General features: G+C 51.9%; 1 protein-coding gene across 1 annotated transcript in view; it reads left to right on the top strand.

Annotated features, from left to right (window-relative positions):
* Window positions 1–354: 354 nt before the first annotated feature.
* The window catches only part of Dnmt3a (DNA methyltransferase 3 alpha), a 77,783-nt gene continuing 57,406 nt past the window's right edge, over window positions 355–20,731 (top strand). Inside the window, exons 1-2 of the mRNA XM_055626241.1 lie at window positions 355–600; window positions 14,773–14,877. Of these exons, the coding sequence (XP_055482216.1) occupies window positions 538–600; window positions 14,773–14,877 (168 nt within the window). The 5' untranslated portion in view covers window positions 355–537. The remainder of the gene's footprint in view (window positions 601–14,772; window positions 14,878–20,731) is intronic.

The following is a 20,731-nucleotide window of genomic DNA, read 5'->3' as shown; positions in this document are numbered from 1 at the left end:
GAGGACAGATTAGAAGGAAAATGTAGCTGGGCTGGGGGCCTCTGGTGGTGGCTGGGGTTTCCCAGGGCCCGGCTGGGGTGGGAGGGAGGGTTTCGGAAGTGTTCGGAGGGAAGAAAAGCGGAGATGGGAGGAGCAGGAGGCCTCTGGAAGCCCTAAACGTGGCGTACGCTACACCTTTGAGTTTCTGAACAGGACTGTCATAGCCTCCATGCTCTGGAGGAAGTGGAAGCTGCCTCAGTTTCTCACCCTCTGGGGCGCTTGGGAGACTGGGAGAAGAGAGGTCAGAGGCCAGGCTGGCCTGGGCTGGAGACTAATCCTGGGAGGGACTGGGCTGTGCCCCACTGACCAACTTCTCTTTCCCACAGGCAGAACCACCTGAGGCCCAGCGCTGAGGCAGCGCTCTTCCGAGGGCTTGACATCAGGGTCTATGTTTAAGTTTTAGCTCTTGCTTACAAAGACCACGAGAATTCCTTCTCTGAAGCGCTTGCAGCCCCACAGTGCCCTCACAGCCTGCCTCCTACTGCCCAGCTGCCAGCAATGCCCTCCAGCGGCCCCGGGGACACCAGCAGCTCCTCTCTGGAGCGGGAGGATGATCGAAAGGTGAGAAGCCCTCTTGGCACTTTGGGGGACCCTATGGCTTGTGCCCGGGGAAGGAGAGGGGCCTGTCTTCACATAATGACAGCTCAGGGGCTCTGACCTGCTGCTGTGATGGGTCTCGGGTCCTGCTGATGGGTGCTGAGAAACTGGAGGGAAGGTTAAACTCTGAGGTGAGGCAGAATTCTGAACCCAGGCAGTCTGGTTCCAGGACCTTAGCTATAACCACTGAGGTTATAGGTTATAGGTCTTTGAGGTTCAACTTTGAGGCTCAACAGGCCCAAACTCTAGGTCTGTGCAGCTTTGAGGGAGTCGGTCTTAAAGTGTGTGGGGAGGGGGAAGGTGGCCAAAAACCTGGATTTCATTTTGGATCCGCCCTATACTAGCTGTAAGACCTTAGGTCAGCTGTTGTACCTCTGTGTTGGAGCGGCCTCTGTTTCCCCCTTGTGTTTAGCTTTCTGGGGTACTGTAGACATGAGGTGATCAACCCACACAGAAATTTCAAGCACATGGGCTATGCTCAGATGCGCAGGAGCAAGTGACATCATCGACCTTTGGAGATAAAGATGTCCTGCCCACCCAGGCTCCAAGCGAGTATTGCTAGGTAACCCTTGATGTGGCTCTGGGCCATGGAACCAGTGACTTCTGCGTTTTCAGAGTCCCATAAGAGGAGACCTCTTCACCCTACTGCTGAACTCCGGGTCGGGATTAAGTCAGGCAAAGGGGATTTTATCAGGTGGATGGGTATCCCTGAAGGGGCCATGTAAGTCACCTTGGAGCTGTGACTGCTAAGTCCAACACTGGACTCTGTCCCCCGTGTCAGCCTGTGAACTTCACTGTCCTGCCTTCCTGAGCCACTGGGAGAAGTGTGACATTTATTCTTCTCACAAGGGTTGTCCGCACAGGCAAGGCTCCTCGCTCACACTCAGCCCTCTTCTGCCTCGTTCATCCTCAAAGTGTGTTTCTGAGTTCTCTGTGTTTTCCATCCATTGTTCCTTCTGTCCTGGTGACAGCCCTTGAAATAAATGAGGTGAGACAGGTGCCCTGGTTTACAGGATCGGACACTGAGCCTAGTCAGTGGTAAGCCCAGATGGGGGTCTGTCAGGTCTCTTGCCTGCTGGAGACCAGTAAGGTTATGCTAAGCTTATGCTTACCCTACCGTAACCACACATAATCCCCATGTAGACAATGACCCCGCCCCCAGCATGCATAGGTGTGCACACAAAAAGTCCAGGGGCCCAGCCTGCAGCCGGGCACAGTGCTGTGCGCGTGCATGATAGTCATGTGTACTAACCAGCCGAGAGTCGTTGTGTGTCCCTGGACGGGGCTCTTGGGAGCTCCTGGTTCAGCCACCGACCCACCTTAGACATGGTCTCCTGCAGTCCAAACTGGCCTCAAATGCTCTGTGTAGCAAAGGATGACCTTGAACTTCTGACGCCACCCCCACCTCCATCTTCTGAGTGCTGGGCCAGGCCTGTATCACCTCAACTGCTCTATGCAGTGTTTACCTGGTGTGCGCAAGGCAAGCACTCCACTTGTGGAGCTGCATCCCCAGTGCTCCGGCCTCTGCTTTCTGAGCCCATGGGAAAGTGGGAAACGACTAGAAAGTCTGAGTTTGCTGCAGGCCTTCTGAACTCAAGTTGTGCACAGACCCTCGCCATAGTGGCAGGGATGCACACAGCTAATTGCCTCTTTTCCTTGGACCTGGCTTTGTTTCTCTGCTGGGGTGGGTGACCCGGAGCCTCCTCTGCCCTGGCTCCATGTTCTGGTGGAGGCTGATATACCTCCATGTACTCTTCAGACACCCCTACAGCTGGGATGGACTTCCTGTTAATCGGACTGTGCACCCCGCCCTGCGGAGCAGCAAGTCAGTGATAGTTCAGTATGGAGCGGAGGAAGAAACACTGCGCAAGGAGTCAGAAGTCCCAGGCCCCAGGCCTGGGGCTGCCACTTATGGGAGATGTGACTTCAGGCCATCTGGGCTTGTGTTTGCTCAGCTGGAAAATGGGGATAGTAACTCTAGCCTGGCCTGTCTTACAGGGCGCCTGTGGAAGTCAGATGAGGTCACGGGCAGGGAAGTGCCCTGCAGACAGCAAAGTCTGGTCCAATTATGAGGGATTACGATTGCTATTATTATCTACACATAGTAACTGCTCTGGCTCGGGTGGCAACAAACACACACCCAGCCCTAGATCCTGGGACTGATAGAGCAAGCATGCTCACATACTGGCCAAGGCCATTATACCAAAAGATGACAGCGATCTGGATAGACAAAGGCCTGGCTGGGCCTCCTTTCTAACTACCTACACCCACAGCACATATGCCGACTCACCTGGCACCCCTTCCTGGCACCCAGGGGCTGGCTCCAGCAGAGCCACCTGGTAAAGGCAGGTAGAGACACTGACGCCTGCCATAATGGCCCTTGAAAGCCAGCCTAGGGCAGGGACTTTATGTAGCTGCAGTTGGGGGACAGGGACTTGCTGTGCAGCCCAAGAGCCTACAAAGGTGACACAGGCGCCTGGTACAATGGAGCCATCTGCTGAGCCTGAGGGAAGGGGCGAGGCTGCTGCTGGCCCCTTTCATCCACCAGCCCCACCTGCCTGTGTGCCTTATCCTCGCCCCCTCCAAGTGCCATGTTTGCCCTTCCTGGATTCAGCCTTTGTCTTTGCCTCACCTCTCTCTTGATGGCCCCTTCCTTGATCGCTCTCCTCTCTGGGAAAGCCCTGGCTGTGTGCTTAGGTTACAGTTTGTTTGCAGGCCGGTGCTTCTCAGATGTAACTCCCAAACCAGCCATATCAGCATCGCCTGCGCACATGTGGGAACTGTGAGGTGCAAGCCCTTGCCTTACCTACGGAGTTGAGCGCTCCAGGGCCTGGGAGTCCGCCTCCCACAGCGCGGGAGGGGCCCGGGTCTCAACCCCTCTCTTATATCATTTCCAGGGTCTGAAGTGGCATGAAGCAGGAGGAATGCCATGGATGGGGGCCAGACAGCTTAAGACTCCACCAGGGAGGCCAGGGCCAAGCAGATGGGGTGCAGAGTTGGGGCTGTGCTTGCTCAGCTCTGAGAGTACACAGAGGGATGTGTGGAAGTGCACTCCCTTCCTGCATCCCGCCATCCATGAGCTGGGCAGGAGTGGCTGCTTGGGGAGGCTGAGAGCAGAGGGCTGGTGGGGATGAAGGTCTCCATGGCCTCCACGCTGCCCTTTTCTCTGGCTTCAGAAACTTTGTGGCCAAGATGCATGAGCACTGACTCTTGCAGGCACTCTACGCGCATCATTTTGATTCTTACAATTGCCCCAAAAGGCACTGATATTTTTATGATTCCATCTTATTAAGGACTACATTGGGGCTAGGAATGGGGCTGGAGAGATGGCTCAGTGGTTAAGAGCACTGACTGCTCTTCCAGAGGTCAATTGCCAGCAACCACATGGTGGCTGACAACCATCTATAATGAGGTCTGGTGCCCCCTTCTGGTGTGCGTGAAAACAAAGCATTCATACACATTAATTAAATAAAAAGGACTACATGGAAGCTTAGAGATGCTAAGTCCCTGGTCTGAAGTCTCCCAGGGTGCGGTTCAGGGTTCTCCCGGGGACAGTGGCTTCCAAAGGGACTGCTCTGCAGTGTTGCATGCGTTCCTGTGCCGCAGGTTCAGGGTGTTTATTTAGAATGAAAGTTGGGAGTCTGTGTAGCTCTTCCCTCTGGACGTCCACTTCTGCTCCAGCAGGAGTGCCTGTGCGCAGGTTTGGCTACCTGATGATATGGGCACACTCATGCTGTGTACACACAGACAGACATATGAATACACACACACACATACATACACACGCAGAGCCAGGTAAATCTTCCTCACCGAAGACACTACTGTGGGCATCCAACTTCTCTCCATCCCTCAGGTGTTGGATGTATTGTTCCTTATCTTTCAAGGGGCCTCACACGCAGCTATGTTCCCAAAGTCAGCAGGATGAAATGAGTGGTCCTGGAGGACCAGTGAAGGACAGGGGTAGGAAGGTACAAAGATGGTAAGGCCGTGCCACAGCAGGCAGGCAGGTCCTCAGGCCACTTACCCCTTCTGCCTTTCCTATTTTGAAGAGAGATTTGAAGAGAGAGAGAGAGAGAGAAAGAAAGAGAGAGAATGTGAATGTGCACATGTACACATGGGGCTAAGGTTGGGGCTCTCCTTTCTTCCCTCCCTCCTCCAAGTCCAGCCCAGAGGCCTGGCAAGTTCAGGTTTCCCTTGTCACTGAGCTCTTCGTCTGTGTGGCACACAGCTCAAGGGCATCCTTGGGTGAGGTTCCCGAACCTCCACGGTCTGCAGGAACACAGACCGTCCTAGGGGCCCTGCCTTTCTTGCACTCAGATTTCCCTATGTGCTCGCTTAGGGCTGCCTAGTCATTAGAGGCGCCTTTAAAGAATATGTTTATGTTGTTATTTTTTAGAATTTAAACAATCATTTATTTTAAATTGTGTGTGTGTGTGTGTGTGTGTGTGTGTGTGCCACGTGTGTGGGCCTCTGTGGAGACTAGAGATGCCAGCTCCTCTGGAGCTGGAGTTATACATGGTTGTGAGTTGCCTACTGTGGGTGCTGGGAGTAACACTCAGGCCCTCTGAAAGAGCAGTACACACTTTCAACCGCTGAACAAGCCGCCTCTCCAGCCCCTCACCCCCGTCCCTAGAGGATTTTTAAATAGAGAAAAGCTGATTTTTTTTTTTCCTTTCCACATAATGACATGTACATTTCTCCTTAGTGGAGCAACTGAATGCTTGCCACTTTCAGCAGGCTTGCGATGTCCACAGTCCACTAGAGCTGACCAGGACCAGGCTTCGGCTTACGTTGACTAAAATTCCCTGAGGTTAGACGCTGTGAACCGGCAAGTGTAGCCATGCTCTCAGTATGGCCTCGGTCGGGTCCACCCGGCCCTCGAGTCAGATCTGGGGTTGCCGTTGGATTTTTCTGTGTGACTCAACAGCACCATGCCTGCCTGAGATGTTGTGATGAAACGGTACATACGAGTGACTGATTAACTTAGGGACCCGCCACATAGTTAAGTAGCGTAATTAGTTTAGATTCTGGATTTGCCTGCCTACCTGCCTGCCTCCATACCCACCTGTCTGTCTGTCCCCCTCAGAGCTGTGAGGGGAGGGGGAGGGGTGGTAGAGTCCTCCATGAGCCCAGCATATGAAGAGAAGCTCCCTTCTCCAGGCCTGCAGGCCCAAAAAGCTAGGTCCCTGTATCCATGGGACAGAAGGGAAGCCAAGGCGAGTGGCAGTGAGATCCGCTGCCTACTGTAGATAGCTCCACAAGCGTGAGCAGGGGTCACAGCCAGACCTACGGTCACTCAGGTCCCTGTGTAAATGAGAAGGTGAGGATTGGGGCCCAGCCCTGTTACCCTAGGGTGAGTGTAGGGAAGACTGGACCCAGCTGTATACAGGGGACATGGAGAGCTGAGCTTAGCAAGTGTCCCAGGACAGGAAATGGTCCCTTTTGCCCTGGCACCTGGCCTGGGCCCAGGAGGCCCTGTGGTGCCTTTGGCTCCTTCTGCAGAGGTGTCAGCCACAGGCATCTAATTTCACGGTATGGTGTGGCGAGTTACTATCAGGCAGCTCTTTACCAGGCAGCAGTTAGTGCAATTGTCCGTGAAACCCGGGAGGCGCCCGCTGCCTTATCCCTGTTACACAGGTAGGGAACCAAAGGAGGCGAGGGAACTTGGCAAAGGTCAGGCGGCTGTAAAGTAGTTTCACCTAGACTCACTCCTTCTTTAAATCGGGGGCCGTCCAGGGCCATGGGACTGCTGCAGGAGTGTACTTGGTACCCACGGAGCTGGCCGTAAGCAGAACAGTGAGCTGCAGCCCCCATCGTAGCATCAACCAAGGGTTTTTTTTTTTTTTTTTATATTGTCATCTCTCGCTTGAGACTAAGTTTCATTTGTGTCCAGTACACAGTAGGGGCTCAGTGGCTATTTTCATCATATCCCTGTTGCCTGGCCTGATGCTGGGGATGAGGGGATGAGATCCAGCCTGCCAAGTGTTTGTTCCAGAAGTAGGTGAAACAAGACAGCTTTTGGAGGCGGGATGGATGCCCTGGCAGGTAAAACTATTTCTTTTTTTGTTTGTTTGTTTTTGTTTTTTTTTCGAGACAGGGTTTCTCTGTGTAGCCTTGGCTGGTCTGGAACTCACTCTGTAGACTAGGCTGACCTCAAACTCAGAGATCCACCTACCTCTGCCTCCTGAGGGCTGGGATTAAAGGCGTGTGCCACCGCGGCCCAGCAGCAAAACTATCTCTAATCCTTTATCATTTGTGAAACACCTGCTGTGTAAGTGCCCATGACCTGTGGGGGACCGCAAAAGGAACGCTAAGGCGTGACCCCTGTCTTCAGAGACGTGCTGGCCTTTGACTAGGAGGGGTGATTTCTCTGCATCAATAATTACCCTAGGACACCAGTGGGTGTTGGCTGACGACTGTCAACTACTGAAATGAAGGGCTGCTGGGCTCGCAGAGGTAACTCTGGAAGTGTCTCCAGCCATTCTTGTTATTCGAGGGTTCTCAGCCTCTCGTTACACATGGGCCTTCCTGTGTGGCAAGAACCACCCCTGTCGGGGGCACAAAGCATGTTCACATGTGAGAGCGGCCCAGGGCAGGGCTTTGCCTCCTGAAGAAGACAATTCTTTTCACCAAATTCCATGGTCACAGACGGCCCCTGGGAGGCCGGCCAGCTGGCAGAGGCCGTTCATGCTTGTTGTCCTGGGAGGCCTGGGCAAGCAGCTGGCAAGATCTGGCCAGTTCATCCCCTTGACTCAGACACCAACTTGAGGCCTCTGTTCAGCAGATTCTGGGTCAGTGGCTTCTGCTCTAAGCACTGACGGGAGCATGGGTGTCTTTCCATTTCTGGGAAAGGGCTTCAGGCAGAATATTTGTTTGCAGGGCAAGGACCTGTGTCTAGGCATTGAGAGACAAGTATGAGTGAGTGTGTAAACGTGCCAGTGAGTATCAGGTGTGCTTTCTGTGTGCACTGCTTGAGTGTTCACTGTGTGTGCCTGCACGTGTGTGTGTGTGTAGAACATGGCATAGGGAGATATAAGGGCAGGCTACATTCAAAAGACCCGCAGGCTGGGGATGAGAAGATGGAGCTGTTAGTTCCAAAGGCCCCCTCTCCTGCCTCCGCCTTCTACAAATCTCATCATCTCTCTGAGCTTCAGGTTGCCACCTGTGTGATGGGAGAACATGACACCCACTCTGGTTTCTGGAAATCATAAGAATGAAATAGAGCCAGGCGAGGCAGTGCAAGCCTGTAATTCCAGCGCTTGGGAGGTAGAGGAAGGAGGGTCTTAAACTCAAGGCCAGACATAGTGAGTTCCAGGCTGGCCTCAGGTACTTGAGAGGCTGTTTCAAAAAGGTACATCTGGGACTGCTTTCGCAGAGGTGACTCTGGAAGTGTCTCCCGCCATTCTTGTTATTCACGGGTTCTCAGCCTCTGGTTACACACAGGCCTCCCTGTGCAGCACCTTTGGAGGGGGACAGGGCATGTTCACATGCGAGAGCGCAGGCATTCTGCTGCCCTGTACAAATGTGAACGATTATTGTTGGCATAGCCCAGCTTGTCAGAAAGCAAAGATGTGTGTGGCTTAAAATAATCCAGCCAGTGAGCTGCGCCAAAATGTAGGTCAAGTCATAGCCACAGAAGTTTAGAGAGCAGCTGATGGGAGCCACCTAATCTAGCAGGCCACCCTGGCTGAAGGTGCCCGCAAGGCCGTAGAGGCTTCCAGAAAGGGAAGGTGACAATTATGCTAAAGATACAGAGGGTGTGTTTCAGACTGGGTGTTGAGGCACACACCTGAGACTTGGGAGATGAAGGCAGGAGGACCACGAGCCCACGGGCAAGCTGAATCACACATCGAGGGCCTCCGTCAACAAGCAGACAGCAACATAATGAAGAACAAAGCAGGTGTGGTTATCAGCACTCGAGAAGGCAAAGCAAGAGGTCTGTAGGTCTGAGGGCATCCCAGGCCACATGATGAGTGTTAGACCATCATGGTAAATCTATGCTCATCCGCTTGTGACTGCAGACCTGTGTGACTCTGTGCCCTGTGTACCTGCACAGGTTTGTAGGTCTCTGTGTGTCTCCTCGGTGTGTATGGACTCCCTTCTTTACTGAGTATCTGCTATGTGGCAGTCACTCACTGAAGGGTTTTTCCAGTGTCTGTCTTATGCTGTCTGTCAGTCTAGGCTTTTTTTTTTTCTGTTGTTAGGTTTTAAAATGGGCGCTCATGTGCTCTAGGCTGGCCTAGAACTTCTGGTCCTCCCATCTCCACCTCCCAAGAAGTCCCGTTGGCCAAGCACAGTAGTGCATCCTAGAATCTTAGCTCTGGGAGGCCAAGGCAGGAGGATTGCAAGTTTGAAGGCACCCCAAAATTCATTGTGAGACTCTGCCTCCAAAACTGAACATAAACGATTGCTCTGGTTGCTTCCTTCAAGGAGCTTATAGCCTAGTTAGCATGGTACCCATAGTTGGAGTCCTGGGAAGCAGGCGTTACAGGAGAGGGTGTCTATCAGGATCTATCCATTCAGTCTAGGTAGGGGAACAAGCCCAGCAGGCCAGGCTGAAAAGCCTTCAGGGAAGGTGCTTTAGGCAGAAGGAAAAGCTCAGCCTAGCTGCAGGGGGAAGCAGCTGCCTCTGCACCTGCTGCTGCTGGGGCCCCGGAATGGAAAGGAAACCCAGGCCTTCCAGCAAGAGCCCAGGGACCTTTGTAAGGACTAGGAGCAGGGTGTGATCCTGCAGCCCCATGGGGTCCCCATCAGAGAGGATTAAAGCTCTGTCAAATGATATAATCCACCTTGCAATTTGGAAAAGTCGGAGCGCCCCAGCATCTGCATAGCTCACCATAGCAACAGCAGCAGCCAGATGTTGGGATCTGTCTGCTTGTGAGTGATGGCTGCACATGGAGGGGAGATAGCTAGGATTTGCTAGAGGCCAGGAGTGGGGCTGGGGGTGAGCTGGGAAGGCTGGGCCTGTGTGAAACATTCTAGTCAGGCTGTGTGGAGGCAGGAGGAAGTGAGCAGCTCCCCAGTGACTGTCACATGCCAGTGTTCATCTATCCCCTCGCTTATATCTCATGCTGTAACTGTGAAGTAAGCATGATTCCCATTTCATGGATGAGGAAGGCAAGCTGCAGAGAAGAAAATAAGTTTGGGATGACTGGTAAGTACAGAACACAGTGGGAGTCCCTGTCTAGTTCAGCCCTGCTCTTTCCAAAGCCCCTAGCTGTAATTCCTGTTCCCCTACAGTTCTTGAGTCTCCTGAGTTGACAGAGGAGGAGACCAACCTGGACTCAAATCTGTTCCCACTAAATGTGTTGCTGTTTCCAACTGCTCAGGTTACTGTGGCTCAGATTCTGGCATGGTAATAGAGATGCGCCTTCCTTCAGTGATGCTTGCAGATATGAGAAGCACAGCCCACATTCCTTTGCCTAACCCGCCAGCACGGATGCTGCGTAAAACGGGCCCTAACAGATGCAAGAATAAACCACTAGAGTCACTAAGGGCATGGCCCTGGCCATCTGTTTACCTTACTCTGTATCAGGCCGCTGCCCGGCAGCATGAGCCGCAGGCAGGCCCAGAAAGTATGGTCTCCATTTTAGAATGGTATGTTGCTTTCCACAAAGCCCTGCTTCTGAGCTTCATGGGAATGTGGGAGCCAAGGCTGGATGTAGATCCTGAAGACTGGGATGTCTGTGCATCCTTTACTTCATGCTAGGCCTGGGGTTCAGGCCTGGCACACAGCTCCCCACCTGGTGCTCCCCAGGTTCTGGAGAGGTGGCCCCTTCTTCCTAGGCTGGGTTACCCTGAACTGAATCAGCGAGGGACGAAAGTGTGCTGAGTGTGTGTAGCATGCCTGGCTAGCTTGTATGGAGTAAAGCAAGGGACCACAGCCATATGGCATAGGGTTTACTGTTAAAGACCCTTGAACACTTTCCCATGGGATTCATGAGAACAGGGCTTGTCTGTACCGGAAGGTCAAGTGTCTTTGGGCTGATTTTCATTTTGGTTTTGGTTTGTTTTGGTCAAGGCCTAAGATGGTTTTGAGATCTCCATGTAGCCAAGGATAACCTTAACTGTATGATCTTTCACGTCAGCTTCCTAAGTGCCGGGGCAGCAGGCATGTATGACCACACCTGGTTTACACAGTGCTGAGGAGATAGCTGTGTCTCAAGCACACCACACAAGCGTTCTACCAATCTAGCCCAAGCGGCTTTGGTTTTTGATCATTGCTGTGTTGGCCATGTTTTCTTTTTTTCTGATTAGAGACCCAGACTGGCTTTCACTCTTTGATTTTCTAAACGAAATCTAGAAAGTCAAACCAATCCCAAACAAGTGAACTGTAATAAATGTAGTTTGCTAAAGAACAGTGGTAGTTAGGTAAAAAACGTGAATGAAGCAGAGCACAGGCCTGTCATTTATTTATATTAGAGGCCTTCGAGGCAGGCACAATGGCGTGTTCCTACCCTGTCTTGTGAATGAGGAAACTAAGGCTCAGGGAGAACGATCCAATGATGAAATAGGAACCATGGGCCTACTTTCGTCGGCTTTGTGTCCTGGGCCATCTGACCTCACACTTTCCCTGATAGTTTTATGAAGACAGAAACAAGCTGTGGCAGAATCAAACCAAAAGCAATGCCTCACTCCCAAACTCACCATTCCATAGCGACCCTTACACTCTGAGCTGCGTGGGTCAGATTTGACCTCAGTGTCCCCAGTAGTCATTTCTTGAAGAACCATCCTTAAGACCTTGGGAGACAACTCAGAGCCAACAGCTTGGCTTCCCTTGGGCATGTGTCCTTGGGCTACATGTAGCAGGGCCTTTGAGAGCCTCCTGCATGGCCCTTTGGTTGCCTGTCTCTCTATGGCCTTCTATTCTCACCTCTCCCTTGTCAGCCTCTCCTAAAAGGAACCCCAGGAATCAGTGGCCCTGGAGCTAGCCTCTCCCTCCACACTGGAGCTGCCTCTGCTGCTGGCTCCCCCTGGAGACCCTTTATGGCTGCACCCCTTACATGGCCCTCTAGCCCTTCTCCAACCCCAGTGGTAGCGTCCTCCGAAGCCAGCTCTGGTGACCCCTAGCCAAATCTCCTTGACATCATTGCATCTGGTCTCTTGCCTAGCAGCCCTTCCTTGCTCCTATAGCACACTGGAGACGTCTTCTGTCTCCTTTGCAAGCTGGGATGTCCCCACCAGTGGGTGCCGAGGTATGCCTGTCGTCTCTCCTCATATCTCTTCAGACGCCTGTTAGAACTTGAGCTGGGATTGTCTGCTTCCCAGATGTACCTTGAGGAGACAGGTGGTTGGACAGACAGACAAACAGGCCAATGATGCTCTTATTTTGTGTTGGTGCCTGTGATTGGTCACAGTAGGTCTTCTTTGCATGGCCTACTAATACCTGAGAATTAATGTGGTGAGCCACAAACTATTTTGAAATCACAGAAAATGAAAGTTGAGTGAGATGTGGAGGACCATTTCAAATCTCCAGGAAACCTGGGCACCATCGCCTTCTCCATCCATGGTACCAGTGTCTCTGTGGTTTGGCTCCTCCAGTGACATCTGCAAAGCCATTGTCAGCCACTAAGATCATGAGGGGCCTGGTGAGCAGCCTGCTGCCCTTCAGCTGGGTCAAGGGCCCTCTTCCCTTCCCCAACATTGTTTCTTCCAGTGGTTAGTCATGTTGGAGCCTGCTGAGTCAAAAGGGACTTGTGGGTGGTTTGTGGCCAGGCTGGAGCAGCGAGGCAGGACTTTCTAGGTATGCAGCTCTGCCCCAGGAGGTAGGCCCAGAGGTCCCAGCCCTGAGCAAAACGAGCAGAACTGAATGAGGAGGATCAAGAGGTGCCATGGTCTCCAAGACCCTTCTGTGATCTTGGAGTGCCAGAGCCACACGGGCCAGGACAGCCTGGGTGAAATTCCTACATTCTGCACAGAGGCCTTCATTTCAAGCTTTGCATGGGTCTTAAACAACATCACCAAATTGATCATTTCACATTATCACATTATTTTGTTTTTGATAAAGATTCACTAAGTAGCTTCCTCCTTGAATGTTTGTAGCTATGTAAGATTTTTCTTCTTCTTCTTCTTCTTCTTCTTCTTCTTCTTCTTCTTCTTCTTCTTCTTCTTCTTCTTCTTCTTCTTCCTTCTGCTTCCTCCTTCTTCTTCCTTCTTCCTCCTTCCTTCCTTCCTTCCTTCCTTCCTTCCTTCCTTCCTTCCTTCCTTCCTCCTCCTCCTCCTCCTCCTCCTTCTTCTTCCTTCTTCTTCTTCTTATGAATAAAAACCAGCTGTGGTCTGGGAATATGGCTCAGTGGTAGAGCACTTAGTTAGCAAATATGAAGCCCTGGGTTTAGTACCTAGTACCCAAACCAGACAGACTCAGAAATAAGTCCTTGGGGGCTGGAGAGATGGCTCAGCGGTTAAGAGTACTGACTGGTCTTCCAGAGGACCCAGTTTCAATCCCTAGCACCTACGTGGCAGCCCAGAAATAAGTCCTTATCAGAAGCTTGTGTTATGATCTTTTGTTTGTTTGTTTGTTTTACTGAGACAGGGTTTCTCCATGTAGCCCTGACTGTCCTGGAGCTCCCTCTCTAGACCAGGCTGGCCTTGAACTCAGAGATCTGCCTGCCTTGCCTCCCTAACAGGTGTACGCCACTCCCTGATGGTTGTGTTACAGGAAAATATGAGGGTTGGGAAGATGGCTCTGTGGGTAAAGCCTTGCGTGTGGCAATCCCAGGTCAGAGCCCAGCACCCACATAAACACTGGGTGATGTGGTGAATATCTGTAACCCCCTTGCTGGGGAGGCTGTGCCAGGAACAGCCCTGGTGTTTGCCAGACAGTTTAGCTATATCATTGAATTCAGTGAGAAGACCCTGTCTCAAAAAGATAAGGTGTAGGGGGCTGGGAGATGGTTCAGAGGTTCAGAGCATGGGCCGCTCTTACAAAGGTCCTGAGTTCAGTTCACAGCACCCACACAGTGCCTCACAACCATCTATAACGATATCTGGTGCCCTCTTCTGGCATGTAGGTGTACATGCAGGCGGAATACTACATAAATAAATCTTAAAAAAAAAAAATAAGGCTTAGGGTTTGCCACATAGTTCCTGGATAAAGTCACTTGGCACATAGCCTGACCTCCTGACCCAGATGGTAGAGAATGAACTCCTGAAGGTTCACATGTGCAGTTAAATAATTATTTTTTTTATTTATGTTTTTTTGTTCTGAGACAGAGTTTCTCTGTGTAGCCCAGGCTGGCCTTGAACTCAGTGATCCGCCTGCCTCTGCCTCCTGAGTGCTGGGACTAAAGGTTTGTGCCACCATGCCTGGCTTAAAGAAAGAAAAAAAAATTTAAGGTGGAGAGCAATTGAGAAAGACCCTGAAGATTGGTTCCTCGTCTCCACATACCTGCACATATATGTACTCTGTATGGAGTACATGCACACAGAGATGGAGACAGTAGTTCGAGATCGTTCTTGGGAGTTTGGGCCTAGTCTGAGCTAGATGACATCCTGTCTTGGAAGCCGGGCAGTGGCATGTGGGTATCTGAGTTTGAGGTTAGCCTGATCTACAGAGTGAGGTCCAGGATAGCCAAGACTACACAGAGAAACCCTGTCTCAGAAAAACCCAATAATAATAATAATAATAATAATAATAATAATAATAATAATAAATAATAATAAATAATAGAAGCTGAGCATGGTACAGACACCTTCTATCTATCCTGGCACTTGGGAAGGAGAAGCAGATAGTTTCTTTGGAGGCCTGGTCTACGTTGCAAGTTCAAGGTCATTTAGGGCTATGTAGTGAGACCCTATCTAAAAAATAAAATCAAAGCACACACAGGGCAGACGTCAGAGGGAGAAACACCTGCTGGAGGCCCCTGAGGTCCCTCTAGGACTTTTTTATTTGGTTCACGCTTGGGACTGAACCTAGGGATCTTGTGCATGCTAGGCATGCACTCTGTGGCAGCTGCAGGCCAGCCCTCGGGATGCACCGGGATGGGGCTCAGCTTTGCCATGCAGCGGGCGTGGGGACAGCACGGCACAGCCCTGGAAATGTGACTGTTGCGGAGGAGGGCCATGCCAGCCCAGACTGCCTGGAACACAGTGCGTCTTGGGTCAGCTCTGGCTTACAGGGTGTGTCTGTGCCCACAGGAAGGAGAGGAACAGGAGGAGAATCGTGGCAAGGAGGAGCGCCAAGAGCCCACCACCACGGCCCGGAAGGTGGGGAGGCCTGGCCGGAAGCGCAAGCACCCTCCGGTGAGTGTTCTCTCTCCCGTAACCCTTGCCGTGGACAGCGGTGATGTGTGTCTGCAGCGCTTTGGGGATATCGAGGCCATCTGCAGGGCTTTGCTAGATCCTCCATTCATTCTTCACCCTCCTGAACACCTTTCCTTTCCCTGTTTTCTCCGTTTTTGGAAAGGAGACCAGGGAACTTGTCCGGTGGGTGTGGGAGCTGAGAGTTCAGCTGGGCTCTGACCCCTGACTTCGCACTGGAAGGGCATCAGGAAAGCCTGCCAGGCTCCCCCGCCCGACTGAGAGCCCCTGAGCCTGGCCATGAAGCCCCCTGCCACAGAGCAGTACACTCAGTCATGGTCCTGGGCTCCCAGGAGGGGGAACATCAGGGAAGGACCTGAGGCCAGAGCCTGATTCCAGAGAAACGAAGACAGCAGGCCGAGCTTCTGCAAAAAGAGGCCCCAGGCAGTGCTGAAGGCCTGCTGGGTGGCAGTGGGGCCACTGGCCCCCAGCTCCTGCTCCAGGGAGCCATGCTGCTGAGGTCTCTGGGAGCTCTGGGGCTGCTCAAGATGGAGAGAGCTGGGGGTGTGGCCAAGCTGTGGGCGGGAAGAGCCTGCCTCCCTCATGCCTAACCTCGGGTGGATAATTATTTCCCAGCACAAGGCCAGCTGGTTCCTTTCTCTTAGCCCTCCCAGCAGAGAACAGTAAACTTGGAGCCGCAGTGTGGTGGGGGGGAGCAGGGGCTCTGGGTTGCTAACTCAGTCCTGCATGGCAGCCCGGGAACTGAGCAGCGGTTTTCACGCACCCAGTCCGGGAGATGGGTCCTGGGAACCTGTTGGGAGCTAATGGGTACCATGGCCAATTCTGCTTCATGTGAAGGAGGGGCGGAAGTTAGGTAACTAGCTGGAAAGTCATTTAGGACATTTTAATAATAAAGCACACATGGATATTTTATGGCCTGTCATGAAAAATTCACTTGACAATGGAAGGATGAAATGGGAGTTCAGAAGAATTTCCGGTTTTGAGGCCGGCTTCGCTATCAGATTCCCCCCGGATGCTTCTGCCCCACTTTCACCTAAGAGCACCTTGAGGGGTGAAGGGGTGTGAGGGGGCAGCTGGCTCCATTTGACCGCAGGCGTGTTTTGGCTCAGCCTGGAATCTGCAGAACGCTGTCTCTCCACTCTAGCTGCTGAGGAGCCACCGCACCTGTAACAAATAAAGAGCCGGTGACCCTTTGACTCCAATTTGTTGGTCGGGAATCAAAAGGAAGGCGCAGCACGGAGAGAGGGTGAAAAGTCTGGGGTCAGAGGGTATAAGGAAATAACTTGCAGAGCGAGGCCTGGGGCGGCCAGCTTCGGCTTTGGCGTTCGGCAGGCCTGGGTCATACGCCAGCTTCACAGTCCACCACCTTAATGAGCTTGAGCAAGTCACTACCAGAATGGGTTCCTTCTAGAGCGCTCTGACAGTGAGATGAATTCAGTCTTGTGCTGAGCAAGGGCTAGGCTTGTGTCTGCCTAGAACCATGGCACCCACAGTCTGACAGGAGAAAGAATGCATCCCAGCTCTTCGAGCTTGTGCATAATTTCTATGGCAGTGTCCACAGACCAGGGCGTGGGCCTTTGGCGTGGGGCCCTGGCCTCTGGGCAGCCCCCATGGGAAGCAGTGTATATCACACAAATCATCGAGTAGATATGGTCCAGCCTGTGTCCCGGGTGACATTACAGCCACTTGGACTCAGAGGAGAGGCCCCTGGAGAGCTGATGCCTACTGAGGAGTCTGGGGCATGAGATAGATGTTAGAAGGAGTCCTTGTGGCCTGGGAATTTGGCTTGGTTGGTAGAGTGCTTGCCTGGCATGCACAAAACCCTAGGTTTGATCTCAATGCTATATAATATCGAGCATGGCAGCACATGTCTGTAATCTGACCACTTGGGTGTGGAAGCAGGAAGATTAGAAGTTCAAAGTCAGCCACGGGATGGTGGCACTTGTCTTTAGTCCTGTCACTTGGGAGGCAGAAGCAGGCTGATCTCTGTGAGTTCGAGGCCAGCCTGATCTACAGAGTGAGTTCCAGGATATCAGAAGCTACACAGAGAAACCCTGTCTTGAAAAACCAATATAATAATAATAATAATAATAATAATAATAATAATAATAATAAAGCTTAAGGCCATCTTAGCTAAATGGTGAGTCTGAGGCTAGCCTTGGCTACACCACTATGCCTGGCAATAAATATTTTTTTGTAAAGGGGCTGGTGCGTTAGTTGGCTTAGCAGTTTGGAGTTCTTGCTGCCCCTGCAGAGGACCTGGGGTTTTACTTCCGGCACCCACATGGTGGCTCCCAACCATACATAACTCTAGTTCCCGGAGGTCGGATGCTGTCTTTCTGACCTCCAAGGGCACCAGACAGGAATGTGGAACACAGACATACAAGCAGGCGAAACACTTGTGTATTTTAAGGGAATCTTATATGTTGGAAGGAACAGAAAGTCAGCTCAGAAAATGCAGCTTTTAGCCAAGTGTTGTGACTTATGCCTTTAATCCCTAGCACTTAGGGAGGCAGAGGCAGGTGGAGCTCTGTGAGTTTGAGGCCAGTCTGCTCTACAAAAAGAGTCCAGGACAGCCAAAGCTACACAGAGAAACCCTGTCTTGAAAAACCAGAAAAAAGAAAGAAAAGAAAGAAAATGCAACTTTTACTCGGTGGCTGCCTGGGTGAATTCCCTGTTCTGCAGGCCTCCATGGCCTCAGTCTGGGTAGCTAGCTCTGGGGCAGGAGGCGGCCTTCCTCCTCTCCTCTCCTCTCCTCTCGGCAGGAGTTCAGCAGGCTTCCCTGGATCTGCTGCAGCTGTGGCCCTGGCCCTAGATCTCCTAGGAATGTTAGAGCAGCGCAGTTCAGTCTCTCAGGCAAGTCTCTTAGGGCAGGAAAATAATGGAGGGGAGACCTAGAAAGCCGAGGGTGGCCGAAGAGGGCCTCACTAGGTAGCCCAGGCTGGCCTTCCGGAGCACTGGAATTGAAGCTGCGTGGTGTGTGCCACTGAGCCCAGCAGAATTCCATTTCTATTATTTTATCTGAATGGGTGTTTTGCCTGCATGTATGTCTGTGTGCCATGTGCATGCCTGGTGCCCACAGAGGCTGGAGGAGGGAGGGTGTTGATCCCCTGGATCTGTACAGCTGGGTCTGAGCTGCCATTTGGGTTCTCAGAATCTGGGACCTGGGTCCTCTGGAAGAGCAGCAAATGGCCTTAATGGTTGAACATCTCTCTAGCCCTAGGACTCCCTTTCTTTCTTTCTATTTTTTTTTTTGGGGGGGGGGTGTATGTGTCAGGGGGAGGTTCCAGACAGGATTCCTCTGTTCAACAGCCCTGGCTGCCCTTGTAGACCAGGCTGGCCTCGAACTCACAGAGCTCGGCCTGCCTCTGCCTCCCAGGGGCATGTGCCACCACCCACACCTGTTTCATGGACTCCATTTCTTGTTAGACGTGATCCAGAACATCGTCCCTGACTTTCCAGCTCACTGCCATCTCATTCTGACCCCCCCCCACTAGTGCCCAACACTTACCCCTCTCCAACAGAAGAACCTCGAATTCTTGCTGTCCCACAGACTACTCCAGGCTCATTTTCCCCATGTGTGCTGTTTCACAGCCTTACCTGCCTTCTCCCATCAAGAGATGGAGCCACACCCCATCAAGCCTTGCTTGAAAATGAGGCCCGGGGCCTGGGAGGTAGTTCAGCAAGCAAAGGCACGTGCGCATAACAGGCAGCCTGAATTCAGACCCCAGCATCCATGAAAAGACAGGCTCCTCAAAGAATTTCCACACCCATGCCATGGGGGTATGTGTATGTACTCTTCCCATATAACACACACATACACACACACACACACACACACACACACACACACACACACACACACATAAAATAAAGTAATAAAAAACAAAGCCCAGTTTGGCCCCTGTAGGTGGTAAGCCCCTCCTTGACCTGCTCGTAAAATCAGTGCTGGTGAAGCACAAAGAAACCAGACAAACTGGGAGCCACACGTTAGGATGGCCACGGTCTGCACACCTCACTTCCAGAAGTGCGGTTGTTGCTTGTCTGCAGAGAGCGCAGAGTCGCTGTCTAAGAGCTTGAGGTTTCTAAACTGCAATCTGATTTATTTACTTATTTACATATTCACTCAGTGGTACTCAGTCCTAGTTTACACATCTTCAGCCAAGTGCTCAGCTCCTGAGCCACGCCCCTAGCCCCGGAAACTCTCCTCCTCCCCCCACACCCTCCCCCTCCGGCTCCTTCTTTGATCAAGTTATATTATTAGCACATGCATTCGCCTGTTTTGTTTTTACAATGATAGGATTTCTTAGCAAACAGAGAACTTAAAAATCCAGGCCCACCACAGCTCCTCTGTCCCGCCAACCCCTCTTCTCCCCGACCCCGGAATTCCACAACCCGTATCTTGGACTTGCCTTTAGCCCTGGACTGGTTGAGTTTGGTTTGGGGGTTTCAGGGTTTGTTTGGCTGCGGTGGTAGGTGGACCTTAATCTACTGATTCTCCTGCCTCTACCCTCCCTCGGGTACTGAGATGTCAAGGCATGAACTACCACCACACCTAGCTTTCCATGTTGTTTTCGGATGGGAGTTGATTGGCTGACTGTCTTTTTGAGACAGTCTCACTTTGTAGCCCTGGTAGTCCTTGAACTTGCCACAGTCCTTCTGCCTCCTGACTCCATTATTTTGACCCTTGGTGTTAGGATGGTCCCACCATTGATGAACAAGACCAAGAATAAAAAGGCCAATAGTGTAGCACTTTGTTGCCTACAAAGGCCGGTTTAAAGGCTTACCTCAGGCTAGCAAGATGAGTTAGTAGGTAAAAGTCTGAAGAATCCATGGAAGATGGAGACTCAGCTCCCAAGAACTGTCCTCTGACCTTCACAAGACTACCATGACCTGAACACACACACACACATACACCAGTAACAATAATTCACTGGAAGATTCACCCCTTAGATCCCCTCCCCTCTACTGGGAAGCTCTGTGCTTTCAGTCTCCCTGGGAGCCTAGGTCCACAAAGGCTCCCTTTTTTTTTTTTTTTAAGCTAATATATGAATGCAGGGCAGTTTGAAAACATGCAAACTCTTCCAAAAATCATACAAAGAAAGCTGAGATCTGGGGGTGTGGTTCAGTTGGCAGGGTGCTTGCCATGCATGCACAAGGCCCTGGTTTTGATTCTCAGCACTGCATAAACATGGCTGGAATGCCACAACTTGGCATACAGAGGATCAGAAGTTCAAGGTCATCCTTAGCTAGTATCAAATTCAAGGCTAGCCTTGGCCACGTAAGACCCTGTCTTAAAAATAAAAAATAAAAAGAAAGAAGGAAAATATAACCAAGGGAATTTGACACAACTCCCAGGAATCCAGGTATAATTGGGGAGGCTGGAGTGGTCCAAGGACTGGGGGATCAGCCAGTCTCCCTGGCAGCACTGCATTGGTGAAAGCCAAGATAGTGCCGGCAACAGGAAACAGGAAGCCAGCTGCTGAGCTAGGAGGGGCTTAGGAAGGGAGCTGGCACCTGGGTCAGGCCTGTGGGCTGGCCAGGGCCCTTGCTGGGGGAGGAGAAGACCAGCATGTGAAATCAGGCCTGTGTGTGTGTGTGTGTGTGTCCAGTGGAGAGAAAGGGCCATTTCCCTGTTCACTAGCTCCTGAAGACATTGCAGTGTGACAAATGGGTCTGTGTAAGGCTGGTTCCTGCCTGGTCACAAGCCTAGACAGCTCTGGAGAGGTCTTTGTTCTCCGTGGGTGGTTCCAGCTGGGGCGTCAGAGGGACGGCTTCTGCCCTAGCCCCCCCAGAGCCTGTGGTTGGGGTATGACCGGTCCCACAAGGTTCTATG

This window comes from Psammomys obesus, unplaced genomic scaffold (assembly GCF_907164565.1).
Source record: "Psammomys obesus unplaced genomic scaffold, mPsaObe1.curated_primary_1811, whole genome shotgun sequence".
Taxonomy (NCBI): Eukaryota; Metazoa; Chordata; class Mammalia; order Rodentia; family Muridae; genus Psammomys; species Psammomys obesus.
The sequence above is the reverse complement of the archived record's forward strand: the minus strand, read 5'-3'. Positions and strand labels throughout refer to the sequence as shown.